We start from the raw sequence: 27,260 nt of genomic DNA, 5'->3' as shown, positions 1-27,260 counted from the left end.
CAACCAAGTATTGAAATGTATAAGTTTGATTTATGGTTCTTATTCTGTCCCATTATTTTTGGTCCCTTAACAAGTAGGAGGCACCTATGCAAACTGTTGTAATTCCCACACCGTTCACCTGATTTGGATGTAAATACCCTCAAAAAGCTGACAGTCTGCAGTTAAAGCACATCTTGTTTGTTTCATTTGATATCCATTGTGGTGGTGCATAGAGCCAAAACTGTTAGCATTGTGTTGATGTCCCAATATTTGTGGACCTGACTATGTTCCAATGCTCACCTACAGTATAGTCACAGGCTTTAGGTAGTGACCTAAAGAATGAGATCAGATACAAATGACTGAAATGAGTTCTCTGCCGGTTGGCTGGGCTCTCCCCTTAGAGATAGGGTGAGAAGCTCGGTCATCAGGGAGGGGCTCAGAGTAGACCCACGAATCCTCCACATAGAGAGAAGCCAGTTGATGTGGCTTGGGTATCTGGTTAGGATGCCTCCCTGATGAGGTTTTCCAGGCACGTCCAACAGGGAGATAATCTAAAGGAAGACCCAGGACACGATGGAGAGTGTCTCGGCTGGCCTCAGGGAACACCTTAGGATTCCCTCAGAGAAGCTGATTCAAGTGGCTGGGGAAAGGGAAGTCTGGTCCTTTCTACTTATGTTTAACTATTTTCCTGTTACAGTAAACCATCTCCATGTTCTACCATACTGGATAGCTGTAATTAGCCCAAGTAAAACCATTAAAAAATCTAAATGTATTGGAATGGGTTCATGCATTAAATAACTAATAAATGAGAAAAGGTTTGCACAAAAACAGCAGAAAACAGGATTTACATTCTTTTATTGGTTCTGTTTATGACAGACTGTACAGCATAACAAGTACTTTGAGTGCTCTTATTGTCCAACAGTGTCATCTTGTACAAGCCGCTTTCATCCACAACCTGGACTCTGCCACAGTATGGATGTGCAATCTTCCTGTGTGCAGGATGGACGAGAAAAGCAAACTTGGTATTCAAAATAAGTGATAGTTTCAAACTTTGGGTTTACTGGATGATTGTTTTTTCCTGTTAAAAGTGCCAGAGAGGAAACAAATTAGTGTTTCATGATTTTACAACAAGCATTAATCATTACCAGAGATCAGAATGAACTCAAAGGCTACATAATCAGACGATATTCAGATATCACACCACTGCTGTTACGGTCCCTGGCAGGAACTTCAGAGCTTTCATGCTGCAGATACAGGGGTCAAAAGGTTTCAACTCATTTGCTCAGAAGGGATGGAAATCAAAGTGATTAGGTGGTGTTGATTGGCTGAATGCGTACCGCAGACTGCTAAAGTATTTGGTGTTGAGGGCAAGTGCAATTAAATAATAAGAATGCAGCTATTTAAGTTTTCCTTTACACTGATTTCTTTTTCTTTGAGAATGAAGAATCAGATCACGTCACTAATATTGTTACAGCTTGAGCCGATCTACTGAAAAAACACCCTCAAATAGAATAACTGAGGTAGACAGAAAAACCAATGCTTAACCGCCACACTGACTGGAGTAGATCTTTACAAGAAGGGTTGAGGCCAGCTGACAATTAGTGGACAAATAAAAAGTAAATATTTAGAGCTCTTATTCTAATCTGCGCAGGATTTGGATGATATCCATACAGGCCTGCAGTCCCGCTGCAGCGCTGCTGACAGCATGCAGTGTGTCTGTTGCAGCTTGCACAATTCATTGTGGCTAATTTTCTCTATTTTAATGCTCAAGTGTGTGTTTAGGGTTTTTCTTGCGGCGCTTTAAGGTGAAAGGGAGCAGAAACAAAAGGGTCTACAGTGTTTACTTCAGAGGTCCATGTGTGAAGCGGTCCAGCGGGATGCCGGTTGGACACGGCTCTGTGAGCTGCAAGCTGCTGCTGCTGGGGCACAGGACCTTCAAAGTGTCGGGAATATTTGGACAGAGCTTGGGGACGGAATGGTTGCTGGGCAACTTGTCCTAGAATTCCCTGATCAGAGGTTAGAGTCTGCGCTCCGGCTGCTTGGGGGTACGAGGTGGGATCCTTCCTCTTCCCAAACGGAGCCTGTGAGAACACATCCAGCTGCTGCTGAGCGACTAGTGGGGCACGTGGAAACGGAGCGTTGGCAAATACATCCACAGTGTCCTCTTGTGCAGTGGGAAAGAGAGCTTTGGAGAAAATGTCTGCAGAGACATCGGCCCCCTCTGCTGGTTGGGGGACATGCCAAGAGTGGTTGTGAGTGAAGGAGCTTTGCGTCGTTTGAGGGTAGGTGGTGGTCAGTTGTACTGGAGCTGTGTTTGGGTGCAGCGATGAGTCGAGCTCTAACTGAGACCCGTGCTCTTCTTCATCTTCAGAGTCCATCAGTAAAGGTCTGGCACCGCTGCAGTCATGGACGGATGCATCACTCTCAACCACTTCACCTTCCTGTAGCTCCGGCTTATGGGCTTCTCTCTCCTCATCTTCATCACTGGAGTGCTCAAAGCCCTCATTGGTCAGAAGGTCTCCTTCAAGATCCTCAGTCTCTTGTGCTTCCTCAGACACACAGTACCCATTACTCTCTCCTAGCAGATCTGTGCAGGACAACAGAGATGTTTAAATCCATTAGATTCTTCAAACACAATAGAAGCTTCACTCTGGAGGTCCAAGAGCCAACAAAGAACCATTGCTACAATCTGTAAGCCACAGATCAACAACAATGATGAATCAGCATGATCCTACCAAACAAACTCTACTCTGAACAAGTCACCAAGAACAAACGAGACTAACAGCTCCGCTACAACATTAATAACCTTGTTTCCACAACTTAGTTGCAGCTGTAGTGTCCCAAACTCAGCCTTAAGCAGCAGTGGCTCGTGTCAGGGGGAACAGGAGAGTTTAGGTTAAGGTTAGAACTGATTAAGGTGGAAGCGAGGTCAGACAGACTCAACAGGTCTGTGGAAACAAGGGGACAAAGCCTCAGGAGCAGAGGTGGAAACAGTTAGAACAGATGCAACGGATTAGTGGAGAGACAGACAGGTCAGTCTTACCTCGTATGTGTAGAAGCAGCTGTTAGCTGGCAGCTCGGCACTGAGGTTAGTTGCAGAAATTTAAAAGAAAACACCTTTTTTAACTTCTCCTCATGATCAAGTCTATTTAAGTGGCCCGAGTTATTTTCTGAGCAAACGCCCCAACAAAATCATAATTAGGAAATATAACGGATGCTTTCTCCCAAAAAATAGTACAATAACCTCCAAGACTCTTAAGACTGATTTATGCTTACATACATATTTTATGATTTATTTTTCTACCATCTATCTATAAAATATAATAACAAAATTAATTTTAAAAAAGTACTCATAATAAAGATCAGACATTGGAACATCTGCTGCCAATTCAATCTATCTCACTAATTTACTTGAAGAACGTGTACACCAGTAAACAGACTGGTTTCACACGGCAACACAAGTTTAACAACTGCAAGAGCTCCACATGATACAAAATTAGTCTTTTAAGATGAAAAAAACATCTAGGATTGCATAAGTCAATGCAAATGACTCAAAAGAAAATAATTAAAGGTTGAGAGGAAAAGGAAAAGAGAACATACTCGTTTACTCCTGCCAAAGCACAAACTGCATCAGTGGTGGAATATCAGAGGGCAACAAGTTGCTTTAAAAATAAAATCAATATACTCTTCAACTGCCTTGAGAGCTAAAACAACACATGGTGTTTTCATTATTAAACACACACACAACTGTGACTGAATTTAACAATTTTTGTACACAAGTCGTCCCCATTTCTCATGAGTTTATGAGAAAAGAAGATGTGACAGTCCTGAGAAATCAGGAGTCCATCCATTAGGTCTCTAATCTCAGCTAAACAAACTAAATGAAAAGGAGCAATATGCAGGAATTTGAAATAATCACAAAACCGTTTAATGTCCCAATCGTGTTGGAAGGAAGGTTACATTGAAAAAGATTTCATTCACAGCTGGCTTGTGGGTTGTCAGTTTTTCTTATTAAAAACAAACAAACAAAAAAAAAAAAACTAAAGAGGGACATTGCTACTGTTTACACATTGTGTGTTGGTGAGGTTGCGGAGTCTCCGATGGGCCAACGCTGCAGCGTTGGGATTTGTAATTTGACACCAGCAAGCAAACAGCTCCAGAGTTATTTAAGGAACCAAAGCCAGTAAACAGGAGCGACCCAGAAGTTATTTCTTGTACTCGTAAGAAGGCACAGTACCTTGTTGTTTTACTCCAATATTGGGTAAACAAAGCTAGAAGCTAATGTTTCGCTAACAATGCTAACGGTGAATTAGAAGCAAATATTCGGCTATAAAAACATCTCAAGCTACTTTTTCTGTCACCAACAACTCAATATTACAGTTAAATGTATGTGTGAAATGAATAAGGAGTCAATCGTGGCATTTTACTTCCTTTAATGAGTTGTTCAGAACTATAATACCAAGCCAACCGCAAGACTCGTCTACTGCATACTAACGTAATAAGTGTAGTAAGAGCTCTCTACCATAAAAGACCAAAGTGTTCTAGCACCAAAGATGATAGGATTAGGGTTAGGCTACTATCAGCACGCTTGATAGTAATATTGCCGCAACACCAGACTTGTGAATGCATATAACACCTTGGCGCAACAGAGGATGGTGTCATGATCATGTGGGGGGTTACAGCCGAGCTTTGGCAGGAAACCATATTAAAAATTAAAGTAAACATGGGCAATAAATAGAGCTGGGCTATATGGCCTAAAATCAATATCACGATATGTTGAGGATTTCACCTTGATAACGATAAATGGACGATAACTACAGGTATGTGCAGATACAAAACTTGGCCACTAGATGGGGCTGTCACGTGTATTACGTTGAGTGACATTCTTATGTGACTCAAGGTGGTACAGCTTCTTAACTAATTCACTGCCATTGACGACTAAAGTCATCATTTGCATTTTTTTTTACTGTGTGGGCATCGGAATGAGCCCCCACACAGTAAGAACAAACATCTCAGCTCTAAAGCCGATCTTCATCCGCATACGTCACACGTCACGTGATCAGGAAGCAGAAAATCCATGTGCTAGGAGATCGTTTTGGGCCGCTGCTGTAAAAATAGTGAGGAGTGAACCGGAAAAGCTTCTGCCGATCACAATTCAACAACGGATTATGAAAGAACGGATAAAGCTCGAAACACGCAGATTCTTCCTGATGTAAGAGGTGAGTCTCAGCTTTGTTTTGGTTGTTTTGGCATTGACATCCTCCTAGCGCGCAACGTTCTGTGACTCTTAAAAAAAACAGTAAAAATGGCGAGAAACGCTGGCAGCGAAGGGCTTTACCGATCAGGAAACGGCTGGCAGTGAATGAGTTAAAGGAACATGAACGTTGCCAGTCCACACACATTTTCTTTTTTTATTATCAAATTTATTGACATGGGAAAAATTATCACGATAAGAGTCAGAAATTTTGCTAACGATAAATTTTTGTTTTATTGCCCAGCCCTAGTAGTAAGTTTCACTTTTTGAACAGAATCAGCTGAAATGATAAACTGGAGCGATGCAGAGCTCCAGGAGCTTCTCTCTGTTAGAGCTGGATCAACAAACTGTTCATGGGGACTGTGAGGGACAGGTACCATTAAGAGATGCTTGTCAAAAAAAGTAATGAGCGTGGCTTTGATTGCAATAAAAGGCAAGTTGTGTCTAAGTTAAACGGAAGTCCGCTGCAGCGCAAAGACCACCCCCATACCTCCTTTATACTGCCATCGTGTAATCTTTTGTAAGAAGGATGTGATTGTGCCACATTACCGCCACAATCTCACCACTCATAAACAAACTAAAGCATGGGGCACACCGGAGGCGGACATGCAGCACAGCGTCGTGCCTGAGATTTTGAGAAGTTAAGTGGTCACACAGGACGCGCCGCTGAGCGCTTCTTGGAAAGTTGCGCGATAGTCACAACATCACACGGGACTTGAGAACTGAAAGCGGGAAGTGACTCTATTGTTTATACGTGATCAGACTTGCCGTCATGCTTTATGAGACTTTAATTCATTAAAAATGGGTAAGTACGCTATTTATTTGAATATTTTAAGATCAATAGTACTTTAAAGTTATCAAAACTGCGGCTGGGTTAGTGCCGTAAAGCCGTTCCGCGTCGTAATGTCTGTTGTTAAGTACTCCACAATGTTGTAAACAGCCTTCTGGTACGCGGCGCTCCCCGTGTGCCCACTCTCATTAACTATAACGGCTTCTATTTAAAATGTAGACGCATCCGCAATGCGTCCGCCTCCGGTGTGCCCCCGGCTTAAGGCTCTCTGATGCAGCCTCAGAGTTGCCACAAATTGGCGGCATTGCTTTCTAAAACAATCTAGAATCTTCTGGCGCTGATCTGTAACTGGGAGCAGACATGAGATTGTTTAGAAAAATGGACTGCTGTAACCAAAGTTGACCACATGGTGTAAGTTTTACATTTTGCACCTTTAAGTTTGTACTAAAATGTGGGGAAAAGTAAAATAGAAAACTACTAATATTATACAGGTTGAAGCATTTTGTGTTGTGTAAGAGGAAATGTTATAAGACTAAGGACAAAGGGGGGACAGTATCAATTTACACTTTTAAATACAACTTTATACACAAATAGGTTTTATCTACATTTATCCTCAACATCTTTGTACACATCCCGTGATGGTCCATACATTCATTCTGAATGACAATCAGCAAAAATCACATTTAGCCACATCATGAGGGATGAAACCGGTTCAAATATTACACAAGAGCCGAATTTTACCAGCGCTGGATATAATAAAAGTCAAAGATCATGGATTTTTATAAGGATAAGAAGGGATGGGCAACGTTCTCAGAAAAGGGCGGTTTTCAGATTAACAACATAGCACCCACACAAAACAACTTAATAGCTTCTATATTGTATTTTTCTGTTAGTCTATGACAAATGAAGTAGTTAACAGCATGAAAATCTCCTTCAGCTTTGGTGTTGATTCTGATCAAAATGTCTTATGGTCTAAAATGTGTCATTTTAAAATCAACACCTGGTTTAATATTAGGGGGAAAAGCAAGTTTTGAAGCCAGTTAGTTACCGTGTTGGTAAGATTTACTGATCAGTATATGAATAATAAACACTTAGTGCATTAGGGTCATACACAAACCCTTCCTATACAGCAGTTTAGAAATCCACCATGCCAGCTCAAAGCTGACACAATGCAGCAGCGCCAAAGCAGTGCATAAGAGGAGGATCGATCACCATGGACGTGCACTCAAGCATGAGAGAAAGCATGAGGAGGACCGTGGTGAAGCCGGTACAGAAGCAGACGATAAGCTCGGGTGACAACAAAAAGGTTTTTACCAGCGTGGAAATGTCAACGGCCAGCAGAGATGCATGAAACCAGCTTATCAGGCTACTAGAGATGGAGTTGAGGCCAAGGAGGAACAGAAAGACAGTGGTTCCTCTCAACCTGTCCATACTGGTTTGACCCCAGAAGCTGCTACATTAGCTGCTCATCAGTGCCCCCCCAACCCTTTCTTAGGACTGCACTCTGCCCCTTCGACCTCTCCCACCCCCTCTAGAGGTCGATGAGCTGATCCACCAGCAGAAGGGAGCGGGCCAAGTTGGGGATGCTGGACTCTGAAGTGCCACTGTTGCTGTGGGAGTGACCACCTGGAAAACGTGCCAGAAAGAAAGAAGGAAGGAGACAGAGATGGGCATGGAGAAGCCAAGGGAGGTAGTAACAGACAAGCCAAAGAAAAAAGGTTGTTGGGGGAGGGGGGGTCGTATGGAACAAATGATGGATGAGGAGATAAAAATGAGAGGGATGTGTGCAGGAATGGGGAAAGAAAGAGAAAGAAGCAGAGAATAAGCTGGAATCATGTTTTTACAGCTGCATTATTACAAGGAGAGAGTCAGGGAAGCCATTCTATCATGGAGACACAATTAAACTCTAAAAAATGACAATTAAGCTGAGTAACACTGGTAGTTTCTCTGCAGGCACGAAGGAAAATAAAATAACTAATGTGAGAGCTTGATGGAGGGAAAAAGCCTTGATGTGTCAGACACACCCATACAAGACTTCTATTAGCAACAAGCTGTGCTGATTAAACTAGGGGCCAATCATTCATCTGTTTGACTCCAGCGGGCGTGAACGCTCGTCTTTAGTCCTCTCAGCCTTACCTTGATTTGAGTTTTTGGGGATAAGCACAGGAATTGGGTCAAACTCGTCATCACTGACCTTCTTCCCACCAGACATGAGGAAAGAAGAGTCTGCGGTGAAGGGAGAAGCAGTGTAGTAACGATGGAAGGAGATCGATGTTAGTTCAGACGGATAGAAAAGCGAGACAGACAGAAGTGTGCAAGCTGAATAAAACAGATGGAGCAGGACAGTAAGACCTATTAAGAGACATTTAGGTTGTGACTGATGGATCTCCCTAAATGACCTCGTTTTATCCTCATGTTTAAGCTAGTTTCCTCTTTCTGTAAACACTCCCTGATTACATTTTTTTAATCACAGCTGTACTGGAAGGAGGTCTTACCAGGAGCAGTCTGAGCAGGTTGCAGCTCTTCCAGACAGGATCCAGAGCCACAGCCAGGAGGAACGGCAGAGTAAGATGAAGGCAGAGCAGAAACAGGCAGGCCCCCATGAGAGGTGTGAGTTAACAGAGCACAGCCCAACAGAGAGTCCTCCCCAGGGAAACAATCTGGGACAGAATGAAGCAAAGCCAGAGGCTCACAGTAAAATGAAGCTGTTAGAAGTTCTGCAGAGAAATGCATGTTGTTAGCAAGACTGCATACTCTTTTACATTTACAGGAAAATGGCTAAAAGTAGCAGTAATTAGGTGTTTAAAGCCTCTGCTAAAGTCAGTCGGTGCTGCTCAAAGTAGAACGGCTGCTTTAGAAGAAAGAATGTGCGGAAAAAGGTGTTTCAACTGTTCAGGAAACAAAACTTTAACATTTAGGAAACCTTAGGGGTTGGATCTTTATCAGTCCAGAGCTAAAGACTAAACCATCCTATTTTAGCCAGAGCAGCACCACCTCACACACAGATCCATGTACCGGATGTGAAATAGTAAAATCTTGTGAGAAACTATCCTTTTTTCTTTCCTGTGATGCAGAATGCTAACCTGGAATGCTGGCAGCAAGGCGTTCTGCCTGCTGGCCTGAATGCCGTTGGGCCTGAGGAGCATCCAGACCAGGGATTAGTGAATCCACACTCACCTCTGTCTTTGCTATAAAGAGAAAGAATTATGAAATGTTAGTAAAGCAGATCAAATTAATTTAGAGATGGTAAAATTGTGGCCAATATTTACTCCTATCCCAAACAGTGACATCTTAATCATCTGTGAGAGAAAGAAGCAAAAAGGCTAGGAAGAAATGATGGAGGACTCTAGGGTCGTGCATGGGGACAGAAACAGAACTCAAAGATTTCTGCTTAAAGCAGAAATCCAGAGTAGTTTTCTCAGAGGGCACAATCTAGAGGTGGAAAAATGTTATAGCACCTTAAGCCTCTCTCCCTACTTCCATTTTAACAGCTGGAAACAATGGCTCTCATTAATGAACTCACACTGCTAGCTGACCAACAAAGCTAAAACACATTGTGTTATATATTTATGTGTATGTGTGTGTGTGTGTTTATATGTCACAGACTTGCTTGTCCAACAGAAAGGTTGTATCAGTCTAGGTACAAATGCAAATGATCCTGCCTGCTCTGACTGACATCTCTACATCAGCAGATGCAAGTCCTGAAATGGGAAACATTTCCAATTGCTGCTTTAAGTTTTGAATTCATTAGTGAAGTTTGAGAGTTAAGGAGGCAGAAGAAATGTCAGTAGAACTCAGTTCCTCCGAAGAGTCATGGAAAGAAAAAGGAAACTGAAGTTTGACTCTGATGACACAATCAACAACATCAGGGCAGCGATCTGGAGTTTCCCCCTTTCAGGTCAGCGTATGTTTTCATTCTGTTGTCTAGCTAGACGTGCACGATCACAAAGAAGAGGCTTGCTTTCAGCCATGATCACGGATGTAAGGGGAGGGGCTTAAGGTGCGGTTGCATTTCTCAGCCTCTAGATGGCGCTGTCTGCCAAAAAAACCTCACGATTTCCATTTTAACTTTAAGGTAATAATGAGAAATTAGTCAAACAAGCCAGTTTGACATGAACTAGTAGGGAAACTAACTTAAACAAAGCTTCTGCTGCAATTTGCTTGCAAGTTTATTTAAAAAGCGAGTGCAGCACGTGTTTACATATAAAATATCAGTGTTGGGTTAAGTAAACGGCTAGATCAGGTGTCCTCAATTATAATGGTCTGAGGGCCACTCACAAAAAACAGTGAATTGATTAAAGTTAAAAAATGGTTTGATATAAATAGACTGTCACTGAACCTGAACAAAACAAACTTTATACTGTTTAATAACAGAAGAAGCTGTGATGTATCTTTAATGATAGATGGAATGGAAATTCAAAGGGTAAAAGAAACCAAATTTCTTGGAGTCATGTTCGATGAGAGTCTCACGTGGAAATCACATGTAGGTTATATAAAGGGGAAAATTGCCAAAGCCATAGGTGTATTATATAGAGTCAAGTTTCTACTAAATTTGTCGGGGTTGTTAACATTGTATCACTCACTGATTGAACCATATTTATTTTATTGTTTAGAAATTTGGGGAGCCACTTGCAAAACTTTTACACAACCATTGTTCATTTTGCAAAAAAGAGCATTGAGAATCATTAATAACAGTAACTATAGAGATCACACTAATTCATTATTCATTAGATACAAAATACTGAAATTTCCTGACTTGGTAGAGTGGAAAATATTGCAAATAATGTACAGAGCGAATACGAATAATTTACCAACTAATATTCAGAAAATGTTTCATAAGAGAGTAAGTGGGTACATGTTAAAAGGAACTGATGTCTTTAAGAAATCTAGATTCAGAACCAAAGTTAGGGAATGTAACATTTCTGTAAATGGTGTAAGATTGTGGAATGCCATTAACAAGGAATTTAAAGCATCAACTACACTTGCTATATTTAAAAAATGTATAAAATCTAATGTATTTAGTAATTATGAAAAAGAGAATTATAATGTCAAAGATTAGACGTGAAAATATTAGAAAGTGACTAAGGTTACACTGTGTTTGTTTGGCGGATAATTTTATTTCGTAAAAAGGGGCAGAAATCATAAGATTTTTTTCTTCTATCTGCTCCTTTTCATTCAAATGTTTTTTTTTTCAATATGTTAATGTATCCTGTATTTGTTTGTGTTTATTTTATACATTGTGAATGAAATAAAAGATTAAAAAAAAAAAAAAGACCCAGAAGCAAGAGGTCTTTGGATTGCTGGCTGTAATGCACATAACACGCAAGCTTGCAATATAAAGCAGGTCAACACCTGTCCCTACCCCTCCAGCTCTGCTGTCCGGAGGCCACAAAGAGGGGGCCCGCGGGCCGCCTACTGAGGACCACTGAGCTAGATGGTAAAGATCCTGTCTCGTACATGCTAGCGTTCTGTCATTAGTGCATGATCTGTAAGTTAGTTCACTTAGGAGACGCAAGCCTTCAAATGAAAGATTTAGCCTCCAACAGGATAACCACAGCACAGAATAACCTACATAATCATGAAGATTAGTAAGACACCATAACTGTCACTCTCAACAAGACTGTGTTCGGCCGGTTTTAGGACGACGCTTAGTGGCTGAAATACAATCCATGCACATCAAAACCTGACTGCTGCTCATACTTACAAGAAATCTGCTATAAGGGAAATGGGGAAAGGAGAGGGCCTGAGAAAAGACTCAGACAATGGTACAGCAGATGTGACCATCAACACCTTTCACTACAAAGAAAGGCCAGAAACGATGAAAATAATATTAAAAATCCTTGGTTTCATTAAGTTAATCATTTCAGTCAAAATCAAACGTGAAACATCAAAACAAGACACAGACAAAAGTCAAATTTTCATTAATCCTAACAAGATATCACTCTAACCTTAACGGTTCTGCTTCATCAGCAATAGTCAGCCTGTGGTTGTTTTTCTGCTACTGCTTGGACTGAATCACACAGAGTGAGTCACACGGGCCGTTTAAGGGTGGAGAACGTTAACCACACTCATCCTTAATACATAATAACCACAACTTTTACCCTGCCAGCTCTGACCTTAAAGAGCAGCAGCAAAAGGAAGCTAAACAGACAGAGAGAATGATTTAATGTGAGGAGGATCCCATAATTGTATCCAAGCAGTTTGTTTAACTTTCTCCTGTAATCGTCGGCACCGGTAAGCAGGCTCCTGCAGCGGCAGGGCAATCCAATCAACAAAGGAGAATCTGTCCTTCACGTTACCAGGCAACAGTGAAAGAAAGCACAGATCTGCAAGTGAGATGTCCTCTAGCTGCATCTAAGGTGTCTATTCATGGTCACTGACAAGAGGCCAGTGTGAAGCTGCTGGCTATGTCAACAAGATAGGACTGTGTGTACAGCGCCAAACTACTAAACCACCAACCTCTGATACAAGTAAACTACCTCAAAGTGTGTGTGTGTGTGTGTGTGTGTGTGTGCATGCGTGCGTGTGTGTAATGGGAAAAACAAGCAACAAACATTACCAGGGAAAGTATTGAGATCTGGAATCAGACCTTCACTGGAATTTGAGCCCTTTTCTCCTGTTGGAGAAGCTGATCAAAAACAAATAAACAAATAAGTTGTTTTAGGTCAAAAAGTAGAGGACTAATGCTGCAGGTGTTCGTCCGCGGTGTGTAACCTACTCTCAGCGAGCTTAGCAAAGTCTTTGTTTAGTAGCTCTTCTGCTGTTAGCTTGGAGAAATTATCGTCTCCAAAAGGGTTCCAGCTGGGCGCTGTGAGGGCTGACTGGGGATCAGCTCCACCTGGATGATACACACTCTGTTGCGATGAGCAGGGGGAACCTGATGGAGTGGTGCTGGCAGACCTGCAGCACAAATGTGTCCAGATAAATATCGTTATGAATCCACAGCGAACACCTGTGTGCACTAGACTACTGATGCACTAGAAGCCCCTGAAAAGAGTTATTTAAGGGCTCCACTGAGTGACTCTCCTGGCCTCCCAGACTCACTCTGCCATGAAAGGACTTTTCATTTTTAGGTCACTGAAAGGAGCTAATTGTACTGACTTGGACTTGTTGAGGCTGGCTTCAGCTGCAGCTGCCTGCAGCAGCAGGGTGGACTTGCTGACCGGGACCCCGAACACAGCGCTGTGGGTGACATCACTCAGGATTCGTCTGTGGCCGCCTTTAGGGGCCATTTTTGGTGATGAGGGGGGTGTCAAAGAGCCAGTTTTGTGAAGCTCTCTGCCTGCAGTCTGTAATTAGAAAGAAATAAAAGTTGGAAAAGGAAGGATAAGAGAAATGCAGGGCTACTTAATAAAAACTATATAAATATAACACATATTGTCTTTATTATACTAAAAGAAACAAATCAGATCCCAAGCATAAGCCCAAAGAAATAGTTAAGAGAGGAAAAAACACACAAATAATCAGTTTGAAGAATCAAAACATGAAAACTCTACCAGAAATACAAATATTAGGAAAAAAATATGTTAAAAATATCAACGTTCATAAAATGAAGCACACATCTTAGGAAGCATTTCTACATGACTAACAGATGTATTAAGAGAGAATTTGTGTCTTTTCACTGCCCAAGAAGAAGAAAACAAGGAAAAATCTGGATGTGATTAGTTAGAGATGAGCTAATGATGAGCCCCAACCCAAAGGACGGCAGACAGCTGCAGGAGTAGGATGTTACCCCTGACCTCTGGGTCATCTGCAGGACCAGTAGCTGCACACTCAGGGATGGGACTGAGGTGAGACGCTGCAGTTTCATGGGCTACATGCTGCTGCTGAAGGTGGTGGGTAAGAACCGGAGGAACAGGTTTAGCTTTGGTGTTCAGCAGAGTGGATGCTTGGGAAGGTGTTTGATGTTGGTGCAGGTTCTGTAGCTGATGCTATATTGGAATAGCACACAGCCATTTGTGAGAAGGGCTTAATGGCAAAGGGTCACAGCTTAGGTTTTGGGAGAACAGAGCAAAAACAGAAAAGCTCCACTGGAACCTTTCTAGATGACTTACAGGTATGGTTTAATAAGAACACAGCCTCTAGATGTCATTATAAAGAGGTGGTGATGGTCCTGGTCGAACTCATCAGTCCTCTACTCTGTGGGACAGTTGCTATCAGGCTTTTGTCTTATTTTTTCTGTTTTACATTTAGATCTGTGCATTATGGCATAATTATTAAAGATATTGTTGCAAAGCCCATTCAATTGCAACTGTTCAAAACTCTAAAAGGTTAACGTTCTCTAGTATAAATAAATGCCTTGTGAGTTGTTTCAGGAAGCAGAAGTTAGCCGGGGGAGCTGGGCACAGAAAATGGCAAGAATAGTTGTTTTACTCAATAATATTCATGACATGCAAACATTTGGCCCCTGATTGGCTAACAGCAACAGTACGTTTCTGCTGCCTCCATCAGCTCTGCAACGTTGATGTTTTATCTCCACAAATAACACCAGCTTGAAGGAGTTCTGCCATGTTGTGGAGTTGCTAATGCTAACAGTTAGCTTCTACTAGCCGAGAAGTGTTCTGCTCTCTTTTGGCCTCAAAATCAACAACAGCCTTCCCTGTTATGAGCCAAGGTAGGCGAGGCCATGAATGCTAATTTTTCCTGTGATGTGGAAGAGACTGGCTTTTTCTGGCAGGATTGTTTTCCCGTCTATTTCCGTTCTGTGGCTAATGCAGGCGACAGGGGTTCAACATAGTCATCCATGTGAAACTCACAGTGACCAACTGAATGTGAAAAAGAACAAGTTTTATAGATTTCCCAATGAACCTGCTCTATAAAGGTCTTGCTCACTGAGAAACCGTGTAATACATGCTCTTTTTGAAACACGATCACTCTCAGTTTCACAGTCTAAATCATAAATAGATGGGAAAACGATGAAATCAGAAAAAGACCGTCTCTTCTACATCACAGGAAGCAATAGCATTCGTGGCGTCGCCCACCTTGCCTTGTGACTGCAGAAGGCTGTGTTGATTTTGTGGCCAGGAAAGAGCGTCTCGGCTAGCAGAGGCTAATCATCAGCATTAGTAAATCAACAACAAGGTGGAACATGTCCAGGCTTGTGTTATTTTTATTTTTTTAATGCTTTATTTTTCATTTACATTTTTACATACATTTCGGTTTGCAAAATACAACATTTATTTTCAAAGAACTGACAATTAAAATGTATAAATGAACTCATTTGAGGAAAAAAATTGATCAGAACTTGCAACAATTACAGCATGACAATACATGAAATAAACTGTGATAGGAAATAATGGTAATTTAATTAAAATAAAGTGAATTCAAATAAAATAAGTTTACAGGGGTTAATATCTCAGCATATTTCAAGCATGTTTGATACATTGGGTTGTCACCTAAAGAGTAAGAAACTCAGACATTGTTTCGTACAGCTCGCTTATATATTGGTTATTTTCTGATAATACTTTTAGAGATGTTTTAAATTGTTTAATTTCACTTTTAAAATGGTTAATGTTAGACTTGCTGTTTTTCCATTTATTCTTATGTATATGGTACTTACCCATGATGACAATAATGTTTACCATTTTGGATATCTTTTTTGGCTTGTGTTATTAGTTGAGATAATACATCAAAGTTGAATTTTTAATCAAAGAAAGAAATCCAAATCCTGTCGTTTTCCACCCTCTACTCTTTGGACAAACGTCTACCCCCTGAAACAGGAGCACCAGAGCTTTTATTCTTCACAGAAAATGACTCAAAGGGCATTTATTCACACTAGAGACCACAGCAGATTTATTGATAACAAGTGAATGAGAGCCTTAAATGTTGTTTTTGGACAGTAGATAATTTTCTCTATTTTTCTATTTCTATTTGACTGTAACAGGACTCTTACCTGCTGGGTGCTCTGTGGGTTTAAGAACGCTGCAACCTGCTGTTGCTTCATGAGGATCTGCTGATGCTGTGTAGGCTGAGGCTGCATGTTGGCCACCTGTGCTGGCTGTGAAGCTGCCTGTGCAGAAGGAGCCTGCTGAGCAGGTTGGACAGGAGCTGCAGCTGGGACACCAATCCCAGCACCAGGAATGAAGGAAAATAAAAGAGTAAAAAGGACTTTGGGTCATTTTCATCAATTCACGTTGCAAAGCCTCATGTTTTTCACCCCACTTTGTGTGTTTGTGTAATCTGAACAAAGGGAGCCTAGAATAAGTGAATTTCCCCACTGTGGGACCAAGAAAGTCTATTCTATATCTTTGGTGTGTTCTTACTGTGTTAAGTTTCTAATTCCATTTTTGGTTCTTTGTTAAACACTGATAAGGTTTTTCTTTACCTTGCTAACATTTCGTTTGCCGACTACAAAACTTCCTCAGAGCTGACGCTGATGGTGGCGTCACTTCCTACTCTGTTTATCCGCGGGCAGCAGAGGACGTTGTCGCCCTCTGCTGCCCGCTCTCCCCTCTCCGACGATGCAGTCCCATGCACGATCCAACGTGTAGACCCCAGCGTCTCTGTTCATGGTCCCACATCCACGTCTCCTTATCTCGATAGCTTCATTTATTCATCTTTTGTATTTCTGTTGTTCGGTGTTAATGATCCTTGTGTTGTCTGTCGCGCATGGGACTGCATCATCGGAGAGGGGAGAGCGGGCAGCAGAGGGCGACAACGTCCTCTGCTGCCCGCGGATAAACGGAGTAGGAAGTGACGCCACCATCAGCGTCAGCTCTGAGGATGATTTGCAGTCGGTAAACGAAACATCAGCAAGATAAAGAAAAACCTTTCCTGTGTTTTAAAATGAACCAAATATGGAAAGTCTATTCTAATTCTAAAGATTTCACAGATCTAATCATACCTATAGATGGTGGCGTTCCTGTGGAGACATTAGGTCTTTTGCGCGGCGTGAGAGCTGGCTGGATAGGGAGAATGCCTGAAATGGGCTGGGACTGTGCCTGGCCGGCTTTGGGTCGCTGCCGAGGTGCAATTGAGGTTTCTGTGGTAGGAACGGGATCCGTGAGCCTGATGGGAGAGAGGGAAAGCAGATCAGATGGGAAAGTTCTTGGATGTTTTTTAATTGCATGGATCAGTTCAAGGTTCAGGATGTCCTCTGAAATACAACTAGCGGCACAGCCTCAGGAAATATTCAGTTCCAAGCAAGTGGAATACATGGAGGATACGGTGAAATGAAAGCATCAGAGACTACTTCCTAGTTAGTGAGACATTATAAATATTAAACCACTAATTTGTGCCCATGGATTGCATTTTTTGTGTTATGACTGATGTATCCATGAGAACAGTTAGTAACAGAGCAAAGTTTTTTACAGGTCAGCGTTTTGTTCCCTGTTAAAATGAGGCAAGCTCTGCAGAACTAGTGTACATTCCTTGCAGTACCTTCAAACTCTCCAAACCCACTGACTCCAAAACAACTTTTAGTTCATGCAATACATGTAAGTTGCTGAAATCCTTGATAAATATTTAAAAAAAATGCAAATTCACAGGAACTTGTGTCTTTTCAGCTTCACATAAGACTGAAGTCAAGAGTCTGAATCAGAAAGCACTGGAACAACCACGACAAGTAAAAAACACTCCAAGTTTACCTGCACCTCCTGATGGAAACCTCTGCTCATAATATAAAGAAGGTATTTTTCTCCTACTCACCTGGCTTTGGTCTGACTCTTTTTGGCGACTGCTTCACTGGCTCGGATTGGTTCAGGAAGTCTAGCAGGAATGGGTGAATTCTATAACAGTAGGAGCATAACAATGGTTATTTTATTATTTTTGTTTCACCGTGACATTGATGAGCATAGTTTAATATAAAGAAAATTTTCCTTTAAAATAAAATGAAATTAAGCAAATTTTTATTTCTGAATAAATGAAACCACCAAAATTAGCATTTATATAACTCAAAGGTGGGTATGAGATGTTTTTCTGCAACATTTTTAGCCATATTGCTTGAAGTGCTTTTCAAATACTGCTGGCAACTAATAAATTACATTTTTTAAATCCTTTTAATTGTTTCAGGAACACAATCACGGAAAAACCTCATCCAATCATTATGGACACCTCAATCATGATTGGATCCTGACTCACCCATGAAACTGCCCTGACGGTCCCTTTCCCCTCTGTGCATTTGCCTGTTTGTGCACGAACTGCACATTCTCAGCTGTATAGCAGCCAAACAAGAAGCAAAGCCAGGGCCGGGCTAGCTAGTGTAAGAGATTAAATGTTCTATTCTGTTAGTACATTTTTAATACCTTGCACTATCTTGTACGTTTTTTGGTTTTATTTGTGCCATTTCAGATGGCTTTTATCACTCGCTGCATTGTTTTTTACTTTGGATAGTGCTGTTACCTTTTAACTGTTCTCTAATTCTGGAATTATCCTTGATTATTTATGCTATGTCTTAAATGTTTTGACTGGTTTCCATGTTTTCACTTTGTTTTGCTGATATGTTCGAGCATTTGGCTCTTATGTACAGCACTTTGGTTAGCTGCCATGCTATTTTTAAATGGTGCTTTATAAATAAATTGGTTTGGTATGATATGGTAAATATCTTTTAAGAAGTTGTTTCACATTTTCTGTTTAGAGTCTGGTTCTGTTCTTGTCATGAAACATTTAGGTGACAAAGCCATCTGGGAACGCAGCCTATCCCGGTAGGGCCCGTGTGTGTGTGTGTGTGTGTGTGTGTGTGAGCCGGCAAAGGAGAGAGAGAGAGTTAGTCTGAGGAGGTTCAGTGCACATTCTCGAAGTGTTGACCTATTTTTTGGTTTGGTTTTCCTAGACTGTTGGTGGTGCTGAGCTGCTGTGATTGTGATGTCATGAATAAACCAAGAAAGTTAAAAACTGTCTTGTTAACCATAAAAATGCCATAAGCCATATTAGCTAGCAAACCAAATTGTCACATGGTTTTGTAGGTGCGTTGTTAGAAATTATGGCAGAAATGGTAAAAGAACATTATATTTTATTCACAGTTCATGGTTGTTGGACAGTATCTGTTGTATCTGGTGTATTACACAGTTTTCCATCAGATTCAGCGACTCTAGGGGGCAGTCAGAAGGATGGGGGTTGGACCTTAAAATTGGAATTTTTCAAAATGTATTTTGCTTAAACAGCTTTCTCTAAAATCGAATACTCCACCTTTAATAATAAAAAAAAACATACTATAACATTCTCATCTTGTGCTTCTCTAATCGTGCTTACGTGTAAGTTTGGGACTTGACACTCTCGACGAGCCAGTTTGAAGGCAAAGTAAGAGACTTGGTAGATGTCTGGTCTCTTGTCTGAGTCAGGCTCCAGCATATATCCTAAAAGACAAACAAAAGGTGCTTAATCCGACTCAGAAACACTTCAAGTGTATAGAATAACTGTATATTAGGTCATGTAAAACAATGTTACTCACTAATGAGACAGTGCATTTCCTGGGAGTAGCGGGAGTTGTCTGGGATGGTGAAACTACCATCACAGATAGCCACTTGGCTCTCACCAAAAGGAAGCGTAAAGAAGCACAGCTTATACAGTAAACAACCTAAAGCCTATAGAGACAAACATCATGTCAGTTCTTACTCTATATTTAACCACTGTGTCTTATTTTTATTAGCATGCTGTTGAATAAACAATCTTGTTTCTAGGAATTTGAGTCTGACCCAGATGTCCGCCTTTGTTGTGATGACTTTTCCACCATAGAGGTTGACCATTTCCGGAGCACGATATGAGAGCGTTGTGTACCTGAGAACAGAGATTAGCTTTTGGATTTTATAGAAGAGATTCGTGGAAAAGGTTGAGGAAAAAAACCCTACTTTTTTATTTCCTCTTCTACACCAGCAACCCCATCGGTCTGAGGATTCTGGAAGCGATTGGTTGCACTTCCAAAGTCACAGAGCACGTAGTGTCCCTGGTCATGAAGAAGAATATTTTCCACCTACGTGAAAAAAAAGGAGAAATCTGTTGCAATTAATTTTTTCACTAACTTTAAAAAGTAGATGTGGTCACCAATCATGGTAAGGAACAGTAAGTAGGTCCAGTCATATTATTAAATGACAGAAACTCACTTTAAGATCCCGATGGATGATGGGAGTCTTGCACTGATGAAGACGAGCAACGGCTTCACATGTGTCACAAAAGATCTGCAACACCTCAGCTTCACTGAAGCCCGTCTGTAGCCGTTGGTTCATTAGGTTCACCACCTGTCCACCTGCATAAAGAAAACAATAAAACACACACATCAAATCCTGCTTGATAGGAACAGTAACAACACCATAAATCTAACTCTTCCCATTCTAATGAACCGGAACACCGTGAGCAAGCATACAGAAAAGCTCATTTTTGTTTTGCTGATCAAAGTTTCACGTCTGAAAACAAATGACACAAATCTGTTCAGAATGTATTACAAGGGCATTGCATCAGCACTGCTGCATGTCATCCTTACACAAGTTTTCTCATCATATACTCATACAACAAAATGCGTGACATGAAAACTTCTACAGATCCTTACTGCTGTCAGTAGGATACCGCCAGCAGCTAGGGGTAACAAGGGTGGAACGACACGGGGGGGTTGGGCAGATTTACCTCGACAGAAGTCCATTAAGATCAGGACTTCCCACACATCACCAGCTCCAACTGCAGTGACGCTGGAGTCCAGGAAACCAACAATGTTTTTGTTGCCGACTAAGTCCCTCTGGGTAAACAAAGACAAAGCAATGAAGACCTATAATCCATTAATCATAATTTCTGCAGTTTGCTAACTGCATCAATGTTAGTGAGGATTTGATTTCTTTCTATATGCCAGTAGGGTTTCATGTTGGTTATGCAGGGCATGGCTACAGGAACTGGGTACTTTCACACACTCAAGCTTTCCAGTTGGGAAATAGTATACTTCCATGACAACATTCACTTTAATAAATTGGGTATTCGCTTGTTATTTCAATACATTTGCTTTGTTCTCTAGTATTAATGAATGCCTTGTGAGTCGTTTTCTGTGGGAGAAAAAGCTGTGGCGCTCCTGTTTCAGGAAATAGAGCTTAGCTTGAGGAGGGGGAGCGGAAAATGGCAGGACTTGAAGCCTTACTCATTTTGATTCATGATATAACATCTTTTTTAAAACACAGAGCAGTTCTGTTTACCTGTTTTCCCGCTACGTTTCCTTTGCGGCTGCAAACTTCCTCATGCTGACGCTGATGGTGGCGTCACTTCCTTCTCCGTTTACCCGCGGGCAGCAGAGGACGTTGTCGCCCTCTGTTGCCCGCTCTCCCCTCTCCGACGATGCAGTCCCATGCGCGGTCCAGCGTGTAAACTCCATCGTCTCTGTTCGTGGTCCCACATCCACGTCTCCTTATCTCGATTGCTTCTTTTATCCATCTTTTGTATTTTTGTTGTTCGGTGTTTATGATCCTTGTGTTGTCCCAGTGACCATGTAATGGACTGGGACAACACAAGGGAGAGCGGGCAGCAGAGGGCGACAACGTCCTCTGCTGCCCGCGGATAAACGGAGAAGGAAGTGACGCCACCATCAGCGTCAGCCTGAGGAAGTTTACAGCCGCAGACGAAACGTAGCGGGAAAACAGGTAAACAAAACTGCTCTGTGTTTAAAAAAAGAACTACAGCATGGAATTAGAGATACGACACAGCAAGAACACACCTAAGATGTAACATCTTGCCTCTGATTTGGCTAGCAGCAACGGGACTCCCCCACTGCCTTGGTTCACACTTCTTTCTTGGGTAAAAAATGCAGCATAGATCTTTCATTTCCACAAATAACACACACCTGAAGGAGTTGCCATGCTGTGGAGTTGCAAATGCTAACAGTTTGCTTCTACTAGCGGTTTCCTGACTGCTAAACCAACAACAGCCTTTCCCATCGTGAGCCAAGATAGGAGTCCATGAATGCTAATTTTTAATGTGATGTAGATTGTGCGTTTTTTCCTGACCCAAGCGTTTCTCCCTGTAATTTATTTCGGTGGCTAATGCAAGAAAAAGGGGTAGAAGACTGTTGCCACCTTCAGCATGCATGCGAAAGTCAGAGTGAGTGATCATATTTAAAAACTAGTATTTCTCAGTGAGCCGCCTCTACCATATTCATACAAGAGGCGACGCTAACAGCAAAAACCCAAACACAACCAGAATAAATCTACCACCCAAAAATCATTTAGCTATAGTCGCCACCCTTTTCCCAGGTCAGACACTTCTTACAGATTTGATCTGACGTAAATAATGTAAGGAAATGTAACTGCTGCTGCTGCTGTGAGTTTCACAAATGATCTGCAGCTCCCACACCCTCTGAGGATTCTGTTGTTCTCAGCAGTTATTGATTCCTACTCACCATAATCTGTATCTCAAGTTTGCAGATCTGCAGATCATGTTCATTGTTGACATACATTCTTTTCAGCGCACAACGCTGGCCTTGATGTGTCCGCACCAAGAAAACTATTGCAAAACCTCCTGCAAAACACAGATAGAGAAGACAACAAACATTCAGACCAACCTACATATGAAAACATAAATGTGAAATGACTTGATTTAATACATGTTTACGGCCTATGAGGCAAACTTACAAAACTATTATTATGTACAGTGTGAACAAAAAGGAAAGGAAAGCAGTGTATAAAGCAAAGACTGTATGCAGTTAGTGGATAGTTAGCTGACTAGCATATTTTAAAGAAGTGCTTAAAACAGCAATGTGTGAATCAGCAGTAAAAGAACAACAACACAAGATCAAGGAAGTGAGAGGATCCATTATTCGATTACTGGAAACAGTGATGCTTACACTAAAGAAACAAAGATTCGTATCTACGTGCAACCAAACACTTAAAAGGTAGATTCCTCTAATAAATTACCAACAGATTATATCTGATTTAATCCACAGTCAGCGTGTTTACATGTGCATCTAAGTCAATCTAGGTCAATCTAAAGTAATAAACTGGGAGCCTTTATCCTAGTTTATCCTAGGTGGCGACATGCGCACTTTCAGGTCGGCATTCTTCTGGTCAGCTTATAGCAACACAAATAGTAAACAAAGGCTGGTGGGAGAGAAGCCGACGAAGTTAAAACTGATTATGCATAAAGGTCGGTTAATGGACAACTACACTTATTTGGTACGTACTGTACTGTTTGATGGTGCGTGTTACTTTGTGGCAATATCATCAGACGACCACTTCCATGGTCTCGTCACTTCCATAAATTACCCGTGCCAGCTCGACTGAGTCGTTTACATTTGGATAAGGTCGGTTTCCTATCGTATTTTCTGGGTGCTTCAGCACGATTAGAACCAGTTCACCTACAGCCAAACTAACGTGTTTACATGCATTAAAAAAATCATTAGTTTACTTAGAGTAATAGTTTGATTTTCTGATGTCGTGCATGTGAATGATAGCTCAGAATGTAGTTCAGAGTTAACTTCCTGTATGAATTAATGTATATAATTATACAGTTAGTGCTAATTGCCAAAGAAAAACGCAGAATAAAAATATGAATAACTTTTAAGTTATGTTTTTCATCAGACTTAATAGGTATTAATTTTTTTTTTTATCATTTTGGCAAATTTGAAGGTAAAGTAAAAGCTTCTGCTGTTATGCTGGTTCTTCTGATGGTTGTTTTTCTCACACAGACTGTGGACATGTCTTCTACTGACTCATCCAGCTGGCATCACTGAGGTGAAGAGATGAGCTGATGTTTGATTAGGACTGGAAGAGTTGCATGACAGCCATCTACTGCTAAATAAACCACTAGAATACAAGTTTACCGCAGCAATATTAGGACTTTATAACAGTGCTGTCCTGTGTGAAACAAGAGAAAGTTGAGTCACAGAGGATGTGAGATCACATCAGAACACTTTCACGGTCATCATAAATCCAGTGGCTCAAATTTTCACATAGAGGAGCAAAAATCTCCCAGAGCAGCACAGAAGAGTGGAGCCACAGATAACTGAGCTGAATAATTCATTTAATCATCATTTGCAAGGATTTATTTATTTTTGCTACATGTTTAAAGTTCAGATGTGAGGCAAATGTTGGACTGAGATGTACGTGTACTGAAGCAGAACACACAGCTCAACATGGCCCTGTCGGTCCAGAGCACAGACAGCTGAGCCACGGCAGTCTAATCTGAGGTTAATGTGGTAAAATGAAAGGATTAAAGTCTTCTTAACCAACATGCAGCAAAGGTCTATATTTTTAGAAGACAGTGTGACTAAATGACTAAGTCTATCTACAAATAGCCACGATCTCTTGACGTAACCGGTTGTCAGGATTATTCCACAGTTGCTCATACAAACACATTCAAGTGGAGCACATTAGAACTTTTTATGTTTTATGTGGGACGGCACAATTAATGTTTATAAAAGCAAAGTACTTTAATGTCTTTTTTACATGCCTGGACGTTCTTGTCTCCAATGTACAGTGACTTTAATAACTAGTTGAAGAATTGCCTCCAAATAACACAAAAAAAAAATGTTAAAAATGTGTGCTTTGCTTTTGTTAAAGCCAAATCAGGCATTGAGACGAAACTATCATTAGTTTCAACACACCTTTTGTACAAAATCAATGTGCACAATAACAGTGCAGGAAGTTTGGTGTCACTCACAATGTCAGAGTGTCCAAACAGGTGAGGCTCACCTGTAGGAGAGCCCTGATAAATTAATTAGTCTTTTTTCATTTATTATTTAGTTACCTCCGCTTCTAGCCAACACAGGGGTCGGCAACCTGTTCCCATCAAAGAGCCATTATTACCCGTTTTCCACAGTAAAGAAAACACTGGGAGCCACAGCAGCTGCGGCGCTGTGGGCGGGGCCTACCCTCAGACAGCAGAAAGCTGCTTTAACCGATCACAACAGGTGACAGCAGCCAGTACCGGTCGCTCGTGTACGTCAAAGTTATCTTTCATAAGAAGATAATCAATAAAACGATTTATATAAAATGGATCCAGAAGTTGTAGCCCGTCTCTGCCTACAATATTTAGAAAATTTTCACCCTGTTGGTAGTTTTACTGAGCAGGTGCCACTTTTGTCATACGTTTCTTTTTAAAACATGTTTAGACTGTTCAGAATACAAATCCAGGCTCTGTCACGTTTGATTGTTGTAATTAAACTTTGTAGGTGGGGGAGGTCAGAAAAGGATCCGATCATTTTGTTTTTCCCTCATTTACAGTGACGGAGATAACGGTGCAGTGCTCCTGGCTCTGGTGTTAATCAAGTTAAATGATATCTCTTTGCAACAATTTTCACAAGAAAACAGAACAGTTAAAAGCAGGGCTTGTGTTGTGTTGACCGGATAGTTCCCGTATTTGACCGTTTATTTTGACGGAGAAAGAATAGAAAGAATTACCCCGACGCATGCAGATGAACTGACATTTTATTCGTTTCGCACATCGCAGATGTAGCTAAATCACTCAAGAAAAGATTTCCATCTGAACATCTGAGCTGCTCAGCGCAGCTTACTGTCAGCGCGTACGTAAGGTGCACAGCGAGCTGAAGATGTGGAGAGGGGCTTGGAGCGCGTCGCAGAACCAGAGCGCATGCGGGAAGATTCCTCCGACTGAAGCGAGTGTTTTCCGAACCCTGTCTCTCAGAGAGACTTGTCACTTAGAAAATGTTCCCTGATTATGAAACTTTGGCTGAATAGCGCTTGTTCCTGTCTCCAATGTGGCGACACATCCAGGAGCCTGTCTGAGGAGAGTCCCAGAATCTCACATCCGCTTCAGCTCAGAAAGCGCCGATATGATTACGCACATGCGTGACCCGTCAACCCGGTCTCACAGTAAGACCGGGTTGGACCTGTTCAGGTTTACGCAGACAATCTTTACATTTAGAATTGGCATACAGATATAAAATTAATGCAGTAAAATATAAAGCATTTTATTTAAATATCCATTCATTATTTTACAAGCAAAGAGAGCCGCATCAGATGGATGGAAGAGCCGCAGTTGCCGACCCCTGAACACATCAGACTCTGTGAAATAACAATGAGAATCTCTGTAAAATAACAATGAGAATGGAAATAAACTCCTTAGAAGTCCCATGTTCCAACAATTTCTTTATTTTAAAATATATATTAAGATTGACCCTGTTTTATACTTAGACTGTGGCCACAAACATGTTTGTGTGATTGCTTCATGACCTACTGACAGAAAGGTAATTAAAGTATTAATAAAATATTGATTAAATCTGAGCACTAGATCACCTGAAATCTGCATCTGAAGAGCAACTGCAAACATCTAGCACTCAACAGGGCTCATGTTTAATTGTGTAATGAGAATCCAGTAAAACCACGTCCCTCCCAGCCCTCAAGACTGTAATCAATCATGAAGGAAGGCCTGTTTACAGTCCCTCTGACTCCACTGAACATGATAAAGTTATGAGCCAATATTTGTGACCACTTTATTCCATAATAATTATTAGTAAAATTAACCATTAGTGATTGTCTACTTGTGCAACACTGTGACGTATTTTAGAATTGCACTCATGTTATCCACAGAGCTAAAAGCCATGTACAAGTTCACCTTCCGCCACAGTTTCCTCGATGGTCACTTGATATCGTCCGATGCTGAAGACCCGTCCGATAAAGCTGACACCTCCGCCGGAACCTACGCCTCCTCCACCGGCTCCAGAACCAGGCCCAGAGCCCGCAAAGTCCCGACGAGAATCAAAAAATTTCTTCATTTCCACAGATGATATCCAGAACCGGCCCAAGTCCAAAAAGTATCCGTGTCAAAACAGTTACTGTCGCTGGATATTCAGCCAGTAATCGCTGGGGCTCTAAAGCTCTGGCTTCAGTCGTTTCTGTTTAAATTGAATGAAAGCTAAAAACAAGCTAAACAAGCTGGACCTCCAATTATTACAACCACTGCTGCCCGAAGCTCCTTAGCTAACTCATTATTCTAACAACAGGAGGAGTCAAATATTAATAAGTCACAGCTTTTCCTAAAGCGGTACCAACACTGGCTGACAAACTGTGTTAGTACTGTGTTATCTCCAGTTAGCATTTAGCTCACCAAGCTAATCAGCTAGGTGACAGCTGTCAGTCGATAGACTGGGCTGCCAGGTAGGTCCTTGATGTCCAGATCAGCTTATTATACATATCTACCGGTATCTTCTACACAAAAAATGTATCTCTGTTGATTGCCCTCGTTGTTTCGTAGTAAAAATACCACGTCCTGAATTTCTCTGCACGTCCAGCAGGGTGTAATGGCTGGACAACTGCAGGTTAATGTTGACAAGGCTAACGTAGCTACAAGCAGAGGAGATGCTACTGGAATCCAAGA

The 27,260-nt window shown here is 41.4% G+C and overlaps 1 protein-coding gene across 7 annotated transcripts; it reads right to left on the bottom strand.

Annotated features, from left to right (window-relative positions):
* Positions 1-817: 817 nt before the first annotated feature.
* aak1a (AP2 associated kinase 1a) lies at positions 818-27,260 on the bottom strand. 7 transcript variants are annotated; one of them, XR_011517006.1, is made up of 20 exons: positions 26,499-27,260; positions 22,327-22,445; positions 20,577-20,685; positions 20,060-20,202; positions 19,808-19,929; positions 19,655-19,736; positions 19,411-19,543; positions 19,212-19,315; positions 17,670-17,749; positions 16,867-17,030; positions 15,916-16,076; positions 13,763-13,954; positions 13,125-13,312; positions 12,742-12,923; positions 12,583-12,651; positions 9,107-9,211; positions 8,519-8,683; positions 8,160-8,249; positions 7,338-7,649; positions 2,429-2,566 (listed from the first exon to the last, which is right to left on the bottom strand). XR_011517006.1 is itself a non-coding variant. In XM_070546032.1 (19 exons), exons 1-19 carry the CDS (start codon positions 26,656-26,658, stop codon positions 1,758-1,760), a joined length of 3,177 nt encoding a protein of 1,058 aa, XP_070402133.1. In that variant the 5' UTR covers positions 26,659-27,260; the 3' UTR covers positions 818-1,757. The 7 variants fall into 7 exon arrangements, 6 of the variants coding, with proteins under 6 accessions (XP_070402133.1, XP_070402135.1, XP_070402136.1 ...); XM_070546032.1 differs by lacking the exon at positions 7,338-7,649 and having other exon boundaries at positions 818-2,566; XM_070546038.1 differs by lacking the exon at positions 2,429-2,566 and having other exon boundaries at positions 5,769-7,649.

This window comes from Nothobranchius furzeri, chromosome 17 (assembly GCF_043380555.1).
Source record: "Nothobranchius furzeri strain GRZ-AD chromosome 17, NfurGRZ-RIMD1, whole genome shotgun sequence".
In the NCBI taxonomy this organism is placed as follows: domain Eukaryota; kingdom Metazoa; phylum Chordata; class Actinopteri; order Cyprinodontiformes; family Nothobranchiidae; genus Nothobranchius; species Nothobranchius furzeri.
This window is presented reverse-complemented; position numbering and strand designations above follow the sequence as displayed.